Raw genomic sequence first — 15855 nt, 5'->3', positions numbered from 1 at the left:
TGCCGAGCCTGTTACTGAAAGGAACATATGACTGGGGTTGAAGAGGGGGAGGGGTCCAAAATCAAGTAACACTTTTGTATACGCGTCTAATTTTCTACATGGGACTTTTTCCTTCCCTATTATGTGGCTTCTGTTTTGTGTCCAGGAAATAAACATGATGACGGTACACAGAGCGATTCAGAAAATGCTGGGGCCCACAGGCGCTGTAGCAAGCGTGCTGCTCTCGAGGAACACTTAAGGCGGCACCACTCCGAACAGAAAAAGCTGCAGAAGGCCCAGGCCACTGAGAAGCATCAAGACCAAGCTGTTGTAAGTCAAACTGCTTTTATGATTGCATTCTTTGACGAAGACAATCCCAGAAAAAGACGGTCCTACTCTTTTACTCAGAGTGCGGGAATCTTGTGTCAGGAAACTACTTACTCGACACCACATACAAAACTTGAAAAAGCAAAATCTCCAACAGCAGATGCCAAAGTGGTTTCTTTGTCTTTCCAGACTAGCTCTACGCATCACAGAGGGGGGCATGGTGTTCCACATGGGAAATTGTTAAAACAGAAATCAGAGGAGCCATCGGTGTCCATTCCCTTCCTACAAACTGCATTATTGAGAAGTTCAGGGAGTCTTGGGCACAGACCAAGCCAGGAGATGGATAAAATGTTAAAAAATCAACCTACTTCTGCCACTTCTGAAAAGGATAATGATGATGACCAAAGTGACAAGGGTACTTATACCATTGAGTTAGAGAATCCCAACAGTGAGGAAGTGGAAGCAAGAAAAATGATTGACAAGGTAAATAATTGAAATTCGGGGATGGTGGTAGTTTTCTTTTGGTGTATTTGACTGTTGGAAATTATTGGAGGGTCAGCATGAAATGTTCTCATGCAGTCAGCGGCATGGGAACTTTAGGATTTTGTGAGGGAACTACAAAACTAACAATAAAACCAAACTGCTTTCTGATTTTATTCTGCTGATATTCTGAACTTACCTGACTTCCACATGTAAAGTCCTTTATGTTTATAAGCTGTTTGGACCTTTTAAAGTTGTGTAAATATAAGATAGAATTTTAAAACCGTGTACTTTGTGTGACCATTCTCACTCTGTATTTACATAAAAAGCCAGGCTGCTCTGCCCCTGTTAATATAAACATAAACGTCACCCGATGATATTCACCCGTGAATCTTGCCTACTGGTTTCATGTCAGAAATAGGTGAAAGTGTGTATGTTTTAGTCCATTTTGTTCTTTGTCCTTATTTTCTTTTCTTAATTTCTGTTCACTGCTGCCTTTGGAGATAGAAAAGAAGTGTATGGAAACAAAATCTGTTTCACTGTGATACTCTGAATTCAGCCACTTAAGTGTATGCCCAGCCATGATGATTATTTACATTTTAGACGTGTTCTTTGATGTTATTAGTTAATGTGTCTAATGATTGTGTTGTTTGGTTTTAAAAGCAGTTTTTAACAATTTTGCCTGTAGTTATGGAAAGTTGAATTTAGGATCAGCTGTTTGTTTTACCGTAGAAAATAACAGCTTAAGTTTGGTTACGTGTTAACCTCTTGTTTAAGTTCTTGTTACTCAGTGTGAGCAGCATTAGCGTCACTTAAGAGCCTACTAGAAATCCCAGAGACTCTTAGCCCTGATCTAAATAGGCCGAATCAGAATCTGCTTTAAAAGCAAGATCTGCGGGTGATAATTCGTATGCACCTTAACTTTTGAGAGGCACTAGTTCAGGTGAGGGGTTCACGGAGTGGGCTTTCAGGGAGTCGAAGAGGTCCACCTTTGGGAGGTAGGAAAATTATTAGGACTTTTATTTTCTTAGTCTTTATTTACATGTTGGAGTGTGTTCTGTAGTGTATGCAATCTGTTACTACACGGATAGACATGTATATAATTTATTGAGGAACACATGCTCAAAATTGTTTACTGTTGGAGTGTATGACACCAAACTTTCAGAGACCCATTAGTCTAAGAGAAATAAAGCAAGTAAGAAGCAGATGAATAAAGTGAGTTTTCCAGTTATATTAAAAGAAGTCTAAGAACATTCTGTCTGGTCATTGAGAACAAGGATATTGCTATCTAAAATACTGTCACATGCAAAATAAAGGAATAGGTTTGAAAAGGAGAATGATAAGTTTGAGAATTCAGATTAATAATGATTTTAATCCTATTATGCCTTTGTTTGGTTTATGGATATTATGATCATAGTGGTCAATGTTTTCTCTACTAGGTTATTTCACGGTGAGGGATTATATTGTAGTATTGAAGAACATGAGCATCTGCAGGCAGATAGATCTGCGATTAAGTTAAACTCTGCACGTACCAGATATGTGCCCTTGAGGAAAGTAACCTCTTTGAACCTTTCTTTTTTTCTAAAATGGAAGAAAGTTCACCAGGTTTTATAAAAAGAATTCAAATATATAATTCAAATAATACACAATGCCTGTCTTGTAATAAGACATCTAAAAATGTTAGCTATGTTATTACCCTTACCAGGAGTCTCCACATATGGATCTCTACACAAGGTATGGATAAATGCTGGAAAGTGTTTTCCGCCTGAAAGAGTCAAATCTGAAGCCCAAGGGGAAGTGCAAGGGAGCAGCCTGTCCAGGATAGCAGAAAGCCAAAAGACAAGTGCACATGACCCTTAGGAAACGGCTGGATGGAAAGGGTGACCACAAAACCTGGTGCATACCTGCCGTGTGTAATTATCATGAGCATTTTTTCTTCAGTGGCAAATTATATGGTAACACTGTGGATAGAAGAGAAAACCAAGATTTTAAAGCGGGATTCCTTTAAGGGAGTAATGGTTCTATGTGAATGGTCATTCCTAGTTTGCATAAACCAGAAAACAAAGCTGCCCATAACTATAGGAAACAGTCACTGGTTGTCTTGTGAATACAGAGAAAAAGAGCTGTGAGTCTACTCGTTGTGGTTAGAGCCAGAGGCCAAATTAGATTAATGTCAGACTCTGGGAAACAAAAGCAGGGAAGCAGGAGTCAAATGTGTGAAGAAGATGAAGTAACCTGCAAGTGTGGAGAAAACAAAGACCAGGACTAGCCCGGAAGTGAGTGCTCTGGGAGGGTGTAGCAATACATGCATCATATCAAGTTGCTTGGATGAGTTCAGGTGTGTGGATAGAAGTTGGGTCCTTAGCTGCTTTCCATCTAAATTTCATTGTTTGGCCCTGAAAACTTGCATTTAGTCTCTTACCCTTTTCACTTCATCATTTGAAAACTGGTTTATTTCATTGATTTGTTTTCACAGCCTTTATTCAACATCAACTGTATGCCAAGCTTTGTGTTAGAAGAGAGAGGTTCAAGTTGAAAAGACAGAGTTCTTCCCCTCGAAACATGAGTCTGTAGAGGAATGGAAATGCACAAGTAAAAACATGAATTAGAATAGTAATGCTGAGTGCTTTGGTAGACATAAGCTATTGGAAGAAGGGTGCCAGTAGCCTCCAAGAAAAGATCTCAGGTTAAACATCCCACCTTCAGAGAAGTTTTTGGCTGAGCAGTCTAAAGAGACCTGCGTAGGCACTCACTGTCAAGTCAGCCTGTTTGATTTTAATCATAAGCTTTATCACTACTTAACACTTTCCTATTTATTCACCTTCCCACTCCCCCAAATACGTGTGCACACATGAATGTAAACTCCTTAACTGTGGGAACCTAGTGCCTGGCATTTTATATGTCTTCAATACGGAATTTAATTGCCAACTGAGCTCATTTTTAAGCAGGTGGAATCAATCCCATAACAGGCATGATAAAGTAGGGTTTTTCAGAAATATGGAGCACTCTGTTCCAAATATGGAGCACGAGAGTGTGGAGGACCTGTTCAGAGGACCACAGTTATTTTAGACAGATGAGATCAGACTAGATATTGAAGGCCCCTGTGTATCATACTAAGGACTTTAGATATTTTAATGCTGGAGGAGAATCCCTGAAAACTCTTAAATAGGGCAGTGACATCTAATCATTGTCAGAAGTGTGAAGAATGGATTGGAAACAGAAAGCAATTAAAAAGCTGCTGGTGTGTCCAGTATTCATTTGGATAGAAACATCTGAGTCTTAGATAGGAGGTCTGGGCTAAAATACTAAGTTGGGAAATATCAAGGAGTAGCTCTGTGCAAAATAATAGATGAGATTACTTAGAATGTACAGAGGGAGAGGAGACAAAGTATGAAGTTCTTAGCAACACCAACATTGGTGGACAAAAGGAATAAGAGTGAACAAAGGAGGCTGAAAAGGATTGAACACAAGAAACAGAAAATAGCACATTGGAATCAAAAAGCAGTAAGTCACAGTATCGCATGATAACAGCATTGAATGCCTCTTCAGTTTTTCCCCCAAATACATCATATTCCTGGGCCTAAACAAGTTAATTAGAGCAGGTATAATTTAGGAGAAGTTGCATGTAGTTAAAATAGAATCTCTTTAAAGAAATTACCAAGCTGAAATACTGTATCTTTGTTTTTCTGTGCTGGTTGTAGTCAGAAGGTAACCAAAATATCCCCTCACCAAACTCCAGGTTATGGGATTACAGCATTTTGGTTCATGTTGTTGTTGTGTGGTTGTCAGTAGGTAGCCTTATTTTATGCATTGTCCCCAAATTCACTTCTTTTTATAACACAAATGCCTGTTGTTTATGAAGACCTCTTAAGTTTTATGTCTAAGCTTACATGGAGATGCGCTATGATAAGAAAATGCTGTTCACTGCCTGGATGAAAGGTAACTGCCTTCCATAGTACTGATAGCCTCCCAGCCCTCCCTTGTCTGGCCTTCCTCTGGGATCTAGAGAACCCATCACAGTAACCAGTTTCTTCTTCCCACTCCTCTATCGAAACAGACCCTGCTGAGGGAAGAGGAGGATGTTATGAGGGCAATTTCCTAGTCTTCCAGGCGAAGGGAGAAAAACTTGTAGTGAGAACAGAAAGCTAAACATTAAATTAACAACAAGAAAAAAAAATTGGCTTGAGGTGCTCTTTTGACAAAAGTACTTTCCATAAGTTTCCTGCCTTGAGTTTTGATTCCTGTCCATGTATCCCCCAAAATACCTCTTCTCAGCATAGTCTCTTCTCTCATGGGCCTTGTATCTACTGGTGCTGCTCTGCAGGCAGCAAGTGGTAGGAAAGAATCCAGAACCAGGAAAACTATGACAAGACTGGAAACACAGGATGAAGAATATCTACAGCCCAAAGAAAGTCAGTGCTGAGAACCTGAATCCAGCTGTAAGCAGTTTGGAATAGGGGATATTACAAACCTTGAAGTCCACAGCAAGACTTCAGATTCGACCAAGTCAGAGCCAGGGGAACCCTGATAAATCTGAGTCAAAATCTGGGTGACAGTGCCCAACGGAACACAGAAAGGCAGTACATCCCAGGTCCACTCAGACTCAGGGTCCGACGTGCGTGGGAACTAAGACGAGGAGATCAGCTCAGAGCCTTGAGTAAGAAGAGAGGACCTTGATAACAGGCAGCATTTTGATTTGGACTTCATGTTTGCTTCCACTTTGTGCCAGTCCAGGAACAATCTGAGTTCCCGGGCCAAAGCAAACAGCAGTTCTTAGCCAGCAAATTCTGAGGGCTTCGTTTTTCTTCCTCTTATACTAATCTTTCTTGCCCTCTCTTCGCTGATCATTTTTTTCTTTTAATCTGTATCACAAGGATTTACTTTTGGTCACTGTGATTATGGCTCCTTGCCCCTTCTCAGCTCTCCTTCGTAGCCCTCCTCAGGTACAGGAAACCCTCTCCTGCTGTGTTCCCAGAGCCGCACAACTGAACCCTCACCTTTCTTCATCAGTTGAAAGCTTAACATTTACTAGGTTTTCCCCCCTTCCTTCCTGTGTTATTATATGAAATCCTACTGATTTTCCTGCTTAACAGTGCTTGCCACCTAGAGTGCTTTCACACACCTAGCTCCTTCTCCGTATTCATGCTCAGAGACTTTCTCTCCCCACCCTGCCCAAGTAGCCCTGGCATTCACCTCTGCTCTCTCTGTATCACATTACCATGTTTTATTTTCCTTATAGAACTCCCCTCTAGCTGGTTTATTTCCTGCCTGGCCTTTCTAGAATGACCCGGTTTGTCAGATCACTTCTGTATCTCTTGTGCTTGTTAGAACGGTGCCTGGCACATAGCAGACACTCAATCCCTTTTTAATGAATGGATGAGAAAGAAAACTGCATGACCTGCTTTTTAATTTCTGTCAATATTTGTATGTGGTTAAGCTATAGATAAGCTGCTTTATTTAGTGAATTTGTGGATTGGTCACTTTCAGCCAGTCCTCCACAAACAGGTTTTCCTGTATTTTTTATTTGCTGAAACTAGTGTGTATCTTGATCCTAACATAACTTGTTAAAATGGGTCGTTTAAAACCTTGATGTGTCATTTAAAACCTTGTATGTGTTATAAGCTTCGCTTTGTCAGTAGAAAGCTGAGGAGTATAGGTTGTATTAGAAGAAATACATGTGTTTAAGTCTTAGGGGAGTTGCCTTGATTAGTAGGAGACTGGGCATGCCTTTACGTTTCTAGCAATACCCAGCTAACAGCACTTAGAAATCGCTTGGCAAGGAAAAGGTAACATGGTCATTGATGAACAGCCATATTTTAGACACGAAAGGAAGGAATGCATGTCAAGAAAATCAGCCATAAAGAGAGAAATCGGACATTTTAAGTGTAGAAGCAGGAGATTAGACCTGAGCATAATTTGAGGACACGAAAGGAGGAGCTAACAGAAGATGTTAAGCAGTGCTGGAAAGGCAAGAGGTCGTGGATATAACTCCTAAGGAACGGAAGAGTCAAGGCCCACGGGGTAGGGCAGGGAGAGGGCAAAGTTCTGAGAGCATGTTTTTACCCAGACAGAAGTAAAAAGGAACAGGATCAAACTAGATGGTGACTTTTTTAAAAAACTGAGGTAAAGTTCACATAACTTTCACCATTTTGGCCATTTAAAGTGTGTATTTCATTGGCTTTGGGCACATTCACAAAGTTATACAACCACCAGCACTATCTAATTCCAGGACATTTTTGTCACTCCAGAAAGAGACGCCAAACCCAGTTCCGTTTCCCCCAGCCCCTGGCAGCCACTAATCTACTTTCTGTGTCTGGATTTACTTCTTCTGGGCCTTTCGTATATAAATGGAAAGTCATACAGTGTGTGGCCTTTGGTGACTGGCTGATTTCACAAGCATAATGCTTCCAAAGTTCATCCTTGATGTAGCATGTATCAGTATTTCATTCCTTTTTATGACTAATACACCATTGTGTGGATAGACCACATTTTATCTGTCCATTCATCTATTCATGACATTTGGGCCATTTCCACCTTTGGCTATTGTGAATAATACTGCTGTGGACATGCATGTATGCATGTTTGTATACCATGATAAAATATAAAATGTCTCTCTTAACCCCATTCTGAGCTCTTTTTTCCTAAAATTTTAAATGTGTTTTAAATTTAAAAGTTGATTACAAATATGTTCTAAAAATCACAGTGTTAAACATTTAGAGCCATTTATTCCATTGATTTTTAAAGGATTTTTCTTTCCAAAAGTGAAATTAGATTTTTATGAAAAATTACATGTTTGAACAAATTCTCCTCTATAAAGTCATCCTGATTTTGTTCCCTGATGTTAGAAGCTAGGATTCTGCATAGTTCTTAATGTATCAAGTGATTTTCATGGGGACCTTTGCTGTTGACTTGAACTGGTAGAGACCCTGCTCTCTCTACCTAGGAGGTCCTTGCTCATTGAGGAAAGCGTTGTCCTGGTCATCTGAGGTTGAGCCTTGACACCCTGATTGATATACTAATGCAGTACTGTCTTCAGTTGCTAATTTAAAATAAACCCAGAAAAGCTTGATACTTAACCTACCATTGTGTTTCTTATTTCTGTGGAAAGTTGAAATCTGAATTTCAACTGATTTGGAAAGTGTTTTAACTAATAAATTAAGGATTATTGCTGTTGAATTACCATTTTGCTCAGCATTTGTACCTATTACTATTTTTATATGCCCAAGTCTTCTCCCTTTCAACACGCCTTTTCACACTGGTCTCTTCCCTGTCACAATAAACAAAGCTCCTTATCTGATGTTACCAAATATAATTTGACCTCCCTTTATGAGTATTTAGTAGGTGGGATATTTACCCCCATGAAAATTCACCCTGTACTCTTTGGTTTGATATACCGTTATTCCCTCTCCCACCCCAGCTCTCCAATTTCAGAATTAGAAACTGTGGACATTTTCTGTACAGTCTGAGCTTTTAAATAATGACACTGATGATAACATGCTAGTGAAAAAACCAAGGTCACACTTTTCGCAGGCTTGGTTTGTATTGCACATACTGGTCCTTTATCATCTAGACAGTGTTTCATTTCTTTAAATTTAAAACTTAAAGATCTTACGGAAATTTTAACTACAGAGTGCCCTTGCATGGTTCAGGTGACAGTCTCTTTTTTTTTTTAGGCTTCTTGTATTAGACTTGAGCTCCTTGAGAGCAAGGGCTGAGTTATGTAAATTTTTGAAGCCCTTATGGCAGCTAGCCCAGTAGCCTACAAAGAGTAAGTACCCTACCTCAGTCCCAGGTTGTTAAAATTAGAGTAGTTGCTGAGATATAGATGTGAAATCCCAAGGTGAAATACCAAATATCACATGCATACATTCAAAGGAAAGGGGTAAAGATGTTTCCACAATGCTGAGAGTGGAATGACGAGGGAAGTACCATCTTTTTACCCGAGACCTAGAAGCCACAGGAGGGGTCACAGGTCACTCCCTAAACTAGAGATGCACCTGCTTGGATCAAGGCCCCTAGAGGCATGAACACTTTCCACCCCTGGCGTGAATGAGTTCTCTTTAAACCTCTCCCGGACCCACAGAGCTCTGACAGTGCAAGTTCTAGGAGAAAGTTTTTCTTCCCATCTATTCCTCCTTTCTTTTGCCCCCATCTGGAAGAATTAGAAACTGACAAACTTGGTGTGCAGGGCCCTGCCTAACAATCAGACAGGCATCTGATCTCTCTCTCCCTTCCTCACTTTAGACTTCCAGCCTAAAAAAGTCCCTAGCTGAATGAGAGAACCAGATTTTACACATATCAAGTTGGGGGGTGTGATTGAGCCCAGAGAAGGGAAGAGAATCATGAGCCTGATTAACATATAGTGCGTTCGAAACACCTTTGAGCCGTCTGTGAGGAGAGATGACAGGCAAGCATCTGTCTGTAGTTGGAAATTGAAGAGAAGCTTGGATGTGGATGAAATCACCTAGGGACAGTTTATAATGAAAAGAGAAAATGTAGCAAACTTGGTCTGAAGTGTGGTCCAACTCTTGATTCATATGTCAGATTGTATGTACTTTTCGAAATGTGAAAATTTTAATAGCTTTAAAGTACACAGACACAGCGTGTTTATGTCCTCTTGGTTTTCACATGAAAGTCCTCACGAGGGGATGTTTTTGCACCTAGACACAAACAGGAAGATCTAGATTTCAAGCTGGGCTGGTCGGTGCTATCGTTAATTTTCCAGAACACTCAAAAATATAGGTAGGAACTTTGAAGGCTTCTTTTTCCACACAGTAGTGCTTCAGGCCCTATTACTTGTTTGGGCACAAATAGTGATTTAACTTCTTTGACAGATGTGTGTATAATTGTCTCCGATGCTTTGCAAGGAACCTGTGGAAAGTCATCTGAGTGTTCTTTCTGTCCGACGTCAGCCCCTCTTCCCTAGAAGCGTTACTTCTTTGTGTCTGTGTCTTTTGTTGTCATTTCAAAATAGCTTCAGAGTGATTTGGAGAGATTATATTTTGTTTGAAACTTGTGGTGCCTCTATGTTTGAGGAAAGCAAGTTTTGCAAGTCCATTTTGAGTGTGAAGCGTCCAAGTAAATGTTACCAAGTCAGAAAATCACCTGAGATCATTTGTAAATTAACATGCCAGAGAGATACCACATGCACATACTCACACCTGGGTGTTTTTATCTTTTACTTCCAAACTTGAGTTAGATTTTTATTCCTCGTAATCATAAAAATAAGGAAATAAATTTGGAGTTCAGTGACTTAAGCTAGAAAAATTTCTCAGTGTTCTTGTAAGACAGTTCTAAATAACTCGAGTAGCTCTAATTTGCTTTCTTTACAAGTGACACTAGAGGCAGAACACACAGGACAGTATACACAGTATTTTTACTGTTGTTGTTGTTGTTGAACTTACTAATTCTGATGTTTAACAAAATGAAACAGGTTCTTTTTTTCCCTTCTGTAAACTTCCATGTGCTTCCATGTATTGCTAAAATCCATTTTTGATTTAAAGTTAGCAATATACAATTTGCTTCTAAAGCAAAGATAATTTGAATATTGAGTGCTTCAACAAAATACTAAATCACAATTTTTGAAAACTATACAGTTCTATTTGAGTTAAATATTAAGTAATAAGGCCATCTAGTGGTAAAATTTCCAAGTTTCAGTGAATTTGAGAATGATGTTTCCTTTACTAAATGTAGACTTCAGAATTTATCAGATGTGATCAGGCAATCATTGAAAAGCTTTCTAGAAAATAGTTTAACCTAAGGTATTTTCCCCTTTTTATACCAAAAAAGGCCCTTTGGTTATGTTCCTAAGATCTTTTCTACAAAGCACCAATTCAAACACATAGTATTTTTCTTGATTGTAATAATTAGAGCCACAGATAACACCTATGAATAATGCTTAAGAGACTTAATAGTAAATAAAATCGAACGTTGCAGTTTTTGTAGTTACAACCTTTTTCCAATCTGTTTGGCAACATCAGGGCCTATTTACGTGCCAGGAAGTCAGTCAGACTCAGATCCTCCCCTTGATCAAGCATATGATTATTGGTCTCTGTATTGAAATATTTCACAAGTGTTGACCGTAGTCATCCTGCTTATTGAAAATGCTGATCTGTGAGAGTAGACCCAAGATCTGCATTTCAAAGGCCTTTCAATGATTTTTTTTTTTTTTTTTTTAGGCAAAAAAAGTTTGACGATCTCACTGTATTCCATACAGAGATCATACAACAAAATCTGTTCTTCAGGACCTTAGAAAATTCTAAGTATAATTTAGTTCATATAGATAAATGTTAAACATTTGTTAAGAAACAAACAGGTAAAATCAGCTTTATGTTTACAGTTTTGCAACATGCCTCTTTCCTAAAAATAAAAAGAGCAAAGAGATAAGCTGAAAACAAGCCAAAGTGTATTCTTTCCTAATTTTGCATTATTATAGTATTTAACATTATTAACACCTTTTAATAAATCAAATGTAATATCCTGGATATTTCTTACTTATCAAACAGAACTTTGCTACATATTAAAAAGGATAGTTTGATTTACATGAGCTGCCACCCAATTTTCCTCTCCAGCCTTCACTCCCTGTCCTTAAATAAGTTTCCCTGATTATTGAATTACCTGTTGAAATTAGAATATCTTTATTTGCCTCTGAAGTTACTGATAATATTTATATTAATCTGGTGCTCGGACTTTTCATTTATAAAATAATTTCTTCTCTTAGGTATTTGGAGTAGATGACAATCAGGATTATAATAGGCCTATTATCAATGAAAAACATAAAGACCTGATAAAAGATTGGGCTCTCAATTCTGCTGCGGTAGTAATGGAAGAAAGAAAGCCACTGAGTACACCTGGATTTCACAACTCAGAGGTATACATCTCTTCCTCATATGTGACTTTTACACACATGAAATGTGAATTTTTATCATTTGTAGTTATATTATTTTAAGTAACTGATATACTCCTTTGAAAATTCTTCTAAAAACTAAATTCTCACAACTGAATTTGTTTCTAATAAAAGCCTAAAGCAATTTTTGCAGTAATTCTGTTTCAGTTTTTGTTATTTCTTTTAAATTATGTTACTCTGTTCATCCGTGAAGGGAAAATGTTAATTTCAGTAAGCAGTTAATGAACTCACTGCTCTGATTGGCATTATGAGATAAAAGAAAAAGTATACTCCAGTAGTACTTCCTAGGAGGGCCCGTAGTTAGAATGGAAAGATCTGTAGATCTTTCTGTCATGCCAGGAAGGATGTGCCCAGTAGTGCCTGGCAGATAGAATTTCTATACCTGAATAAGTGCCAGTGCAGTACAGCCCCCGATGTTGTTAGAATGACCTGAAGTTAGGGGCGCCTGGGTGGCGCAGTCGGTTAAGCGTCCGACTTCAGCCAGGTCACGATCTCGCGGTCCGTGAGTTCGAGCCCCGCGTCGGGCTCTGGGCTGATGGCTCAGAGCCTGGAGCCTGTTTCCGATTCTGTGTCTCCCTCTCTCTCTGCCCCTCCCCCGTTCATGCTCTGTCTCTCTCTGTCCCAAAAATAAATAAACGTTGAAGAATGACCTGAAGTTAGTCAAGGATGGCTTGGTTAGCAAGCTTGGGGAGTCAGCATGGGTGCAGTAGAGCTACGAAGACCTGAGCTCAGGTCCCAGAATTGCCACATTTGTCCAAGTGCCCTTGTGTCGTCGGTCACTTCCCCTCTCTTAGCTGCAGTTTTATCGTCTATGCAGTTGGGATTTTTGATAAAACCTACTTGCAGGGAGTTCAGCGAAGTGTGTAAAGCACTCAGCAGAGTAATTGCCCGAGATCTGTGCCCTCAACAAATGGTTATTCCCTTATTGGAAGTGATACTAGAAACTTCATTCCAGTGATATGTCAAAAATAAATGTAAAAAAAAAAATGTAACTGAGAAGTATTAATTCATTATAATGTATTCAATCAGAGCTAATATCCAGTAGGAACTTTCTCGTGCCATTTTACAAATGTGGAAACTGAAATATGTAGACCAAGGTCATAAAACTAGCACCTTGTGGAGCCAGAATGTGAACCGTAAGCAGCCCTGTTTTCTTAATTCATTCTCTTACTCAGTATGCTACACCACCTCTCCGTAAATGAGTTAATTTATACAAATGGCAAATAAAACAATCACAAATGAAATGTTACCTTTGTCAGAAACATAAATAGAATATTTCTATAGACAGGGAAATCCACCTATCCATTTATTAATGTTGAAATGGTCCCTTTATGGCGTGCCTATTCCTGAAAGCTGTTAAAGCATTTCTTGCATTTCAGTGTTCTGTTTCCTTCCTTGATCTTACAGAACGGTAATTCTGGTTTCCGTTTCATAAGATGCTTAATTTACTTACTGAAAACAAGTGATACTTAATGTGAGGCAGTGTTCTGGTGTTCTGATTACCAGGAATGGTTCTGGTGACCATGAACTTTTATATAAGACTCCCTCTTCCCTTCCCCATCCCCTCAACCCATCCCAAGTGAAATTGATATATAGCCCAGTATGTACCTGCCTTGGAGAGAATCTCCGACACAGGGCATGAGAACCTCTTCACAGAACTTAAGTGTGTGTGTCAGTGAAGGTCGGAGGGGCTCTGGTACTTCCTTCCTGCTGAGAAGCATGAGCAGTTAGTAGAATCTTGAAAGGGACTTCAAGGATCCAGCAGGTTTTGGAAGCCTTAGGCTTCATTGTGTGCAAGTCACTGTATACTTACTGCTTTAACCTATTCTGGAAGTCGTTATCTGTAGCCTGTTTAAAATATTCATCAGTTTTTAGCCTATAAATCTGATACTTAAGATAGTGTTTTGAATCATTTGTAATACAGTTTTGGTGATAGCCTTCCATTCCTTAGTTGTCATTCCAGTCTCAAAATTAAGATTTGACTTATTTTTTTTTGTGAGGGAACATAATTTTTTTTCTGTACTCCCTAGGTCTTGCCTGGATTGCCCTCAAGTTACCATTCTATGTCCATAAGTCTGTAGAGCCATTTCATGAATTAAATTCCATTTCACATTTGACTATGAAAGTTCAGAGAGTACTTGCCTTAAGGCCAGATCTAGACATGTGCAGGTCTAGGCTCAGACTAAAGGCTGAGTGATTTCTAGCTTCTTCTGGAAACTGCGAAGTGTTGTAAAAAGAAGTCTAGAGCTTTGGCTTTGTTTTTGAAATCCTTGAAGACACGACCTGGCAGATTTAATGTTCCTTGAGACTCTGGAACCAGTCCGCGTCCTAGAATCACATAGAGGGCCAGAGAACAACTTAGGAATAGATCTTTAGACTCCTGCTCCAGAGACAGAAGCAGAGCCAGCCTCAGTGTGGTAGCCATGAGGCCCTGGTGACACACCCACGTGTATCCAGCCGCAGAAAATGTTAAGCTCCAAGCATTTATTTTAGTGCCATCGTTAGTATTTAATAAGTAGAGAAAATTATACTACGTTTACAGTAATGATAAGATGTAGTTAAAAGGGGTACCTAGAGACTTTTCATTCTATATCTGAGGACATTTAATAAATGATAATATAGCAATGTGAGTTTTAAATATGGCTTCTTATGACAAGATAATGTAACTAAATAGAATTCTCTCTTGTCTAAATAGGCTGTTTCGTTCCCTTATTTTCCTCCTTTAGGAAGGCACATCTTCATCAGGAAATAAACGCTGGGTTTCACAGTGGGCTAGTTTGGCTGCAAACCACACAAGACATGATCAAGAAGAAAGGATGATGGAATTATCTGCACCTGTTCCTTTAGAGAATGGTATTTTCTTCCTCTTGGTCTCTTTTTTGTGAATCAGCTTTGTAAAAAACAAGCTAAATCTATATAGTGAGAAGTAAATTAAACCTAAATAAACGAATCACATATTCTCATGCTTATTTTACATATATGATTTTATTTGCACTAATAATGCAGGTATCATGAAAATAAAACCCTAACTGAAGACGAGAGGTAATTTGTAGATGAAATATATATATATGTGTATTTTTATATATGACATGTAAAAATGAAAATTTTAAATTTTCTAAATTACAGTTTTCTAAATTACAACATTCATTAATATCATTAATACAACAAATATTTAAATGCTACTTTGTGCATTTAAAAAACATTCAATACAGTTCAATAAAAAAGAATACACACTTAATTTACTTAATGTATCTTTTGCAAGTCTGTGTAATGTGATTTTTATTACCTTCTAGTAATATTTCTGTGAACTAAGTTTCCTTAAAACAAAAATGAAATTTTATGCCTAATGATTTTATTTTAGATTCAGTTAATTACATTCTTAATTTAAAAACCCTCAAGGAGAATTTGCATGTGACTTTTTATGTGTATTCTTAATTTTGTTATTGTTGAAAACAAACGAAAATTTATTTTGCCCCTGGCTTATGGCACCCCAAAAATCTGGCTTAGGAATTTTGTAAACATTACTCAGTAAGGATTTGAGCGGGGTACTAGAAAAGGTGTATCATTTACTTACTATAGAAATTAGAAGTAATTGATAGTATTCCCAAAAATCAAAGACTGAATGATCTGCAGATTGATTAACATAAACTGGTCACTTTTCGCGGAAACAAGGCACCCAAACAGAGAGGGTCAGAGGGGCTAGATAAACTTACCAAAGAACCCATTATAAAATTAGTAAGCATTAGCTGTAGAAGGCAAAATTCTACCCTTGTTACAAAATAAAACAAACTGCCTGGCCCTCATTATCTCATTTCTGTTTTATCATATTCTTTTTTGTTTTTTTTTAATTTTTTTTTTATTTTTGAGAGGCGGAGCGCAAGCGGGGGAGGGGCAGGGAGGGAGACACAGGATCAGAAGCAGGCGCCAGACTCTGAGCTGTCAGCACAGAGCCTGATGCGGGACTCAAACTCACGAACCGTGAGATCATGACCTGAGCCAAACAAAGTCAGATGCTCAACCGACTGAGCCACCCAGGTGCTCCTATTTCATCATATTCTAAATTATTTAGCTGATAAATCCACTTAAATCTTAAAATATTCTTGTTAAACATTCATCTTATGTGTGTTAGGAGCAGGACAGTGTGAGAAATGCTAGAAAAATAA

At 38.5% G+C, this 15855-nt stretch overlaps 1 protein-coding gene across 24 annotated transcripts in view; it reads left to right on the top strand.

Moving 5' to 3' along the window:
• Nucleotides 1-15855, top strand: part of CEP170 (centrosomal protein 170) — a 127536-nt gene that overhangs the window by 78966 nt on the left and 32715 nt on the right. For 13 of the 24 annotated variants that reach the window (XM_045453146.1, XM_045453134.1, XM_045453139.1 and 10 more), the window contains 4 exons: nt 146-309; nt 496-789; nt 11507-11656; nt 14419-14545. In XM_045453146.1, coding sequence (XP_045309102.1) covers nt 146-309; nt 496-789; nt 11507-11656; nt 14419-14545 — 735 coding nt within the window. Of the gene's footprint in view, nt 1-145; nt 790-11506; nt 11657-14418; nt 14546-15855 lie in introns of all 24 variants that reach the window. The other 11 variants (XM_045453148.1, XM_045453147.1, XM_045453143.1 and 8 more) reach the window with 2 other exon arrangements.

The sequence above is a fragment of the Leopardus geoffroyi genome, chromosome C3, assembly GCF_018350155.1.
Source record: "Leopardus geoffroyi isolate Oge1 chromosome C3, O.geoffroyi_Oge1_pat1.0, whole genome shotgun sequence".
Lineage (NCBI taxonomy): Eukaryota > Metazoa > Chordata > Mammalia > Carnivora > Felidae > Leopardus > Leopardus geoffroyi.
Note: the sequence above shows the minus strand (reverse complement) of the source record. Positions and strands in the feature narration are given on the sequence as shown.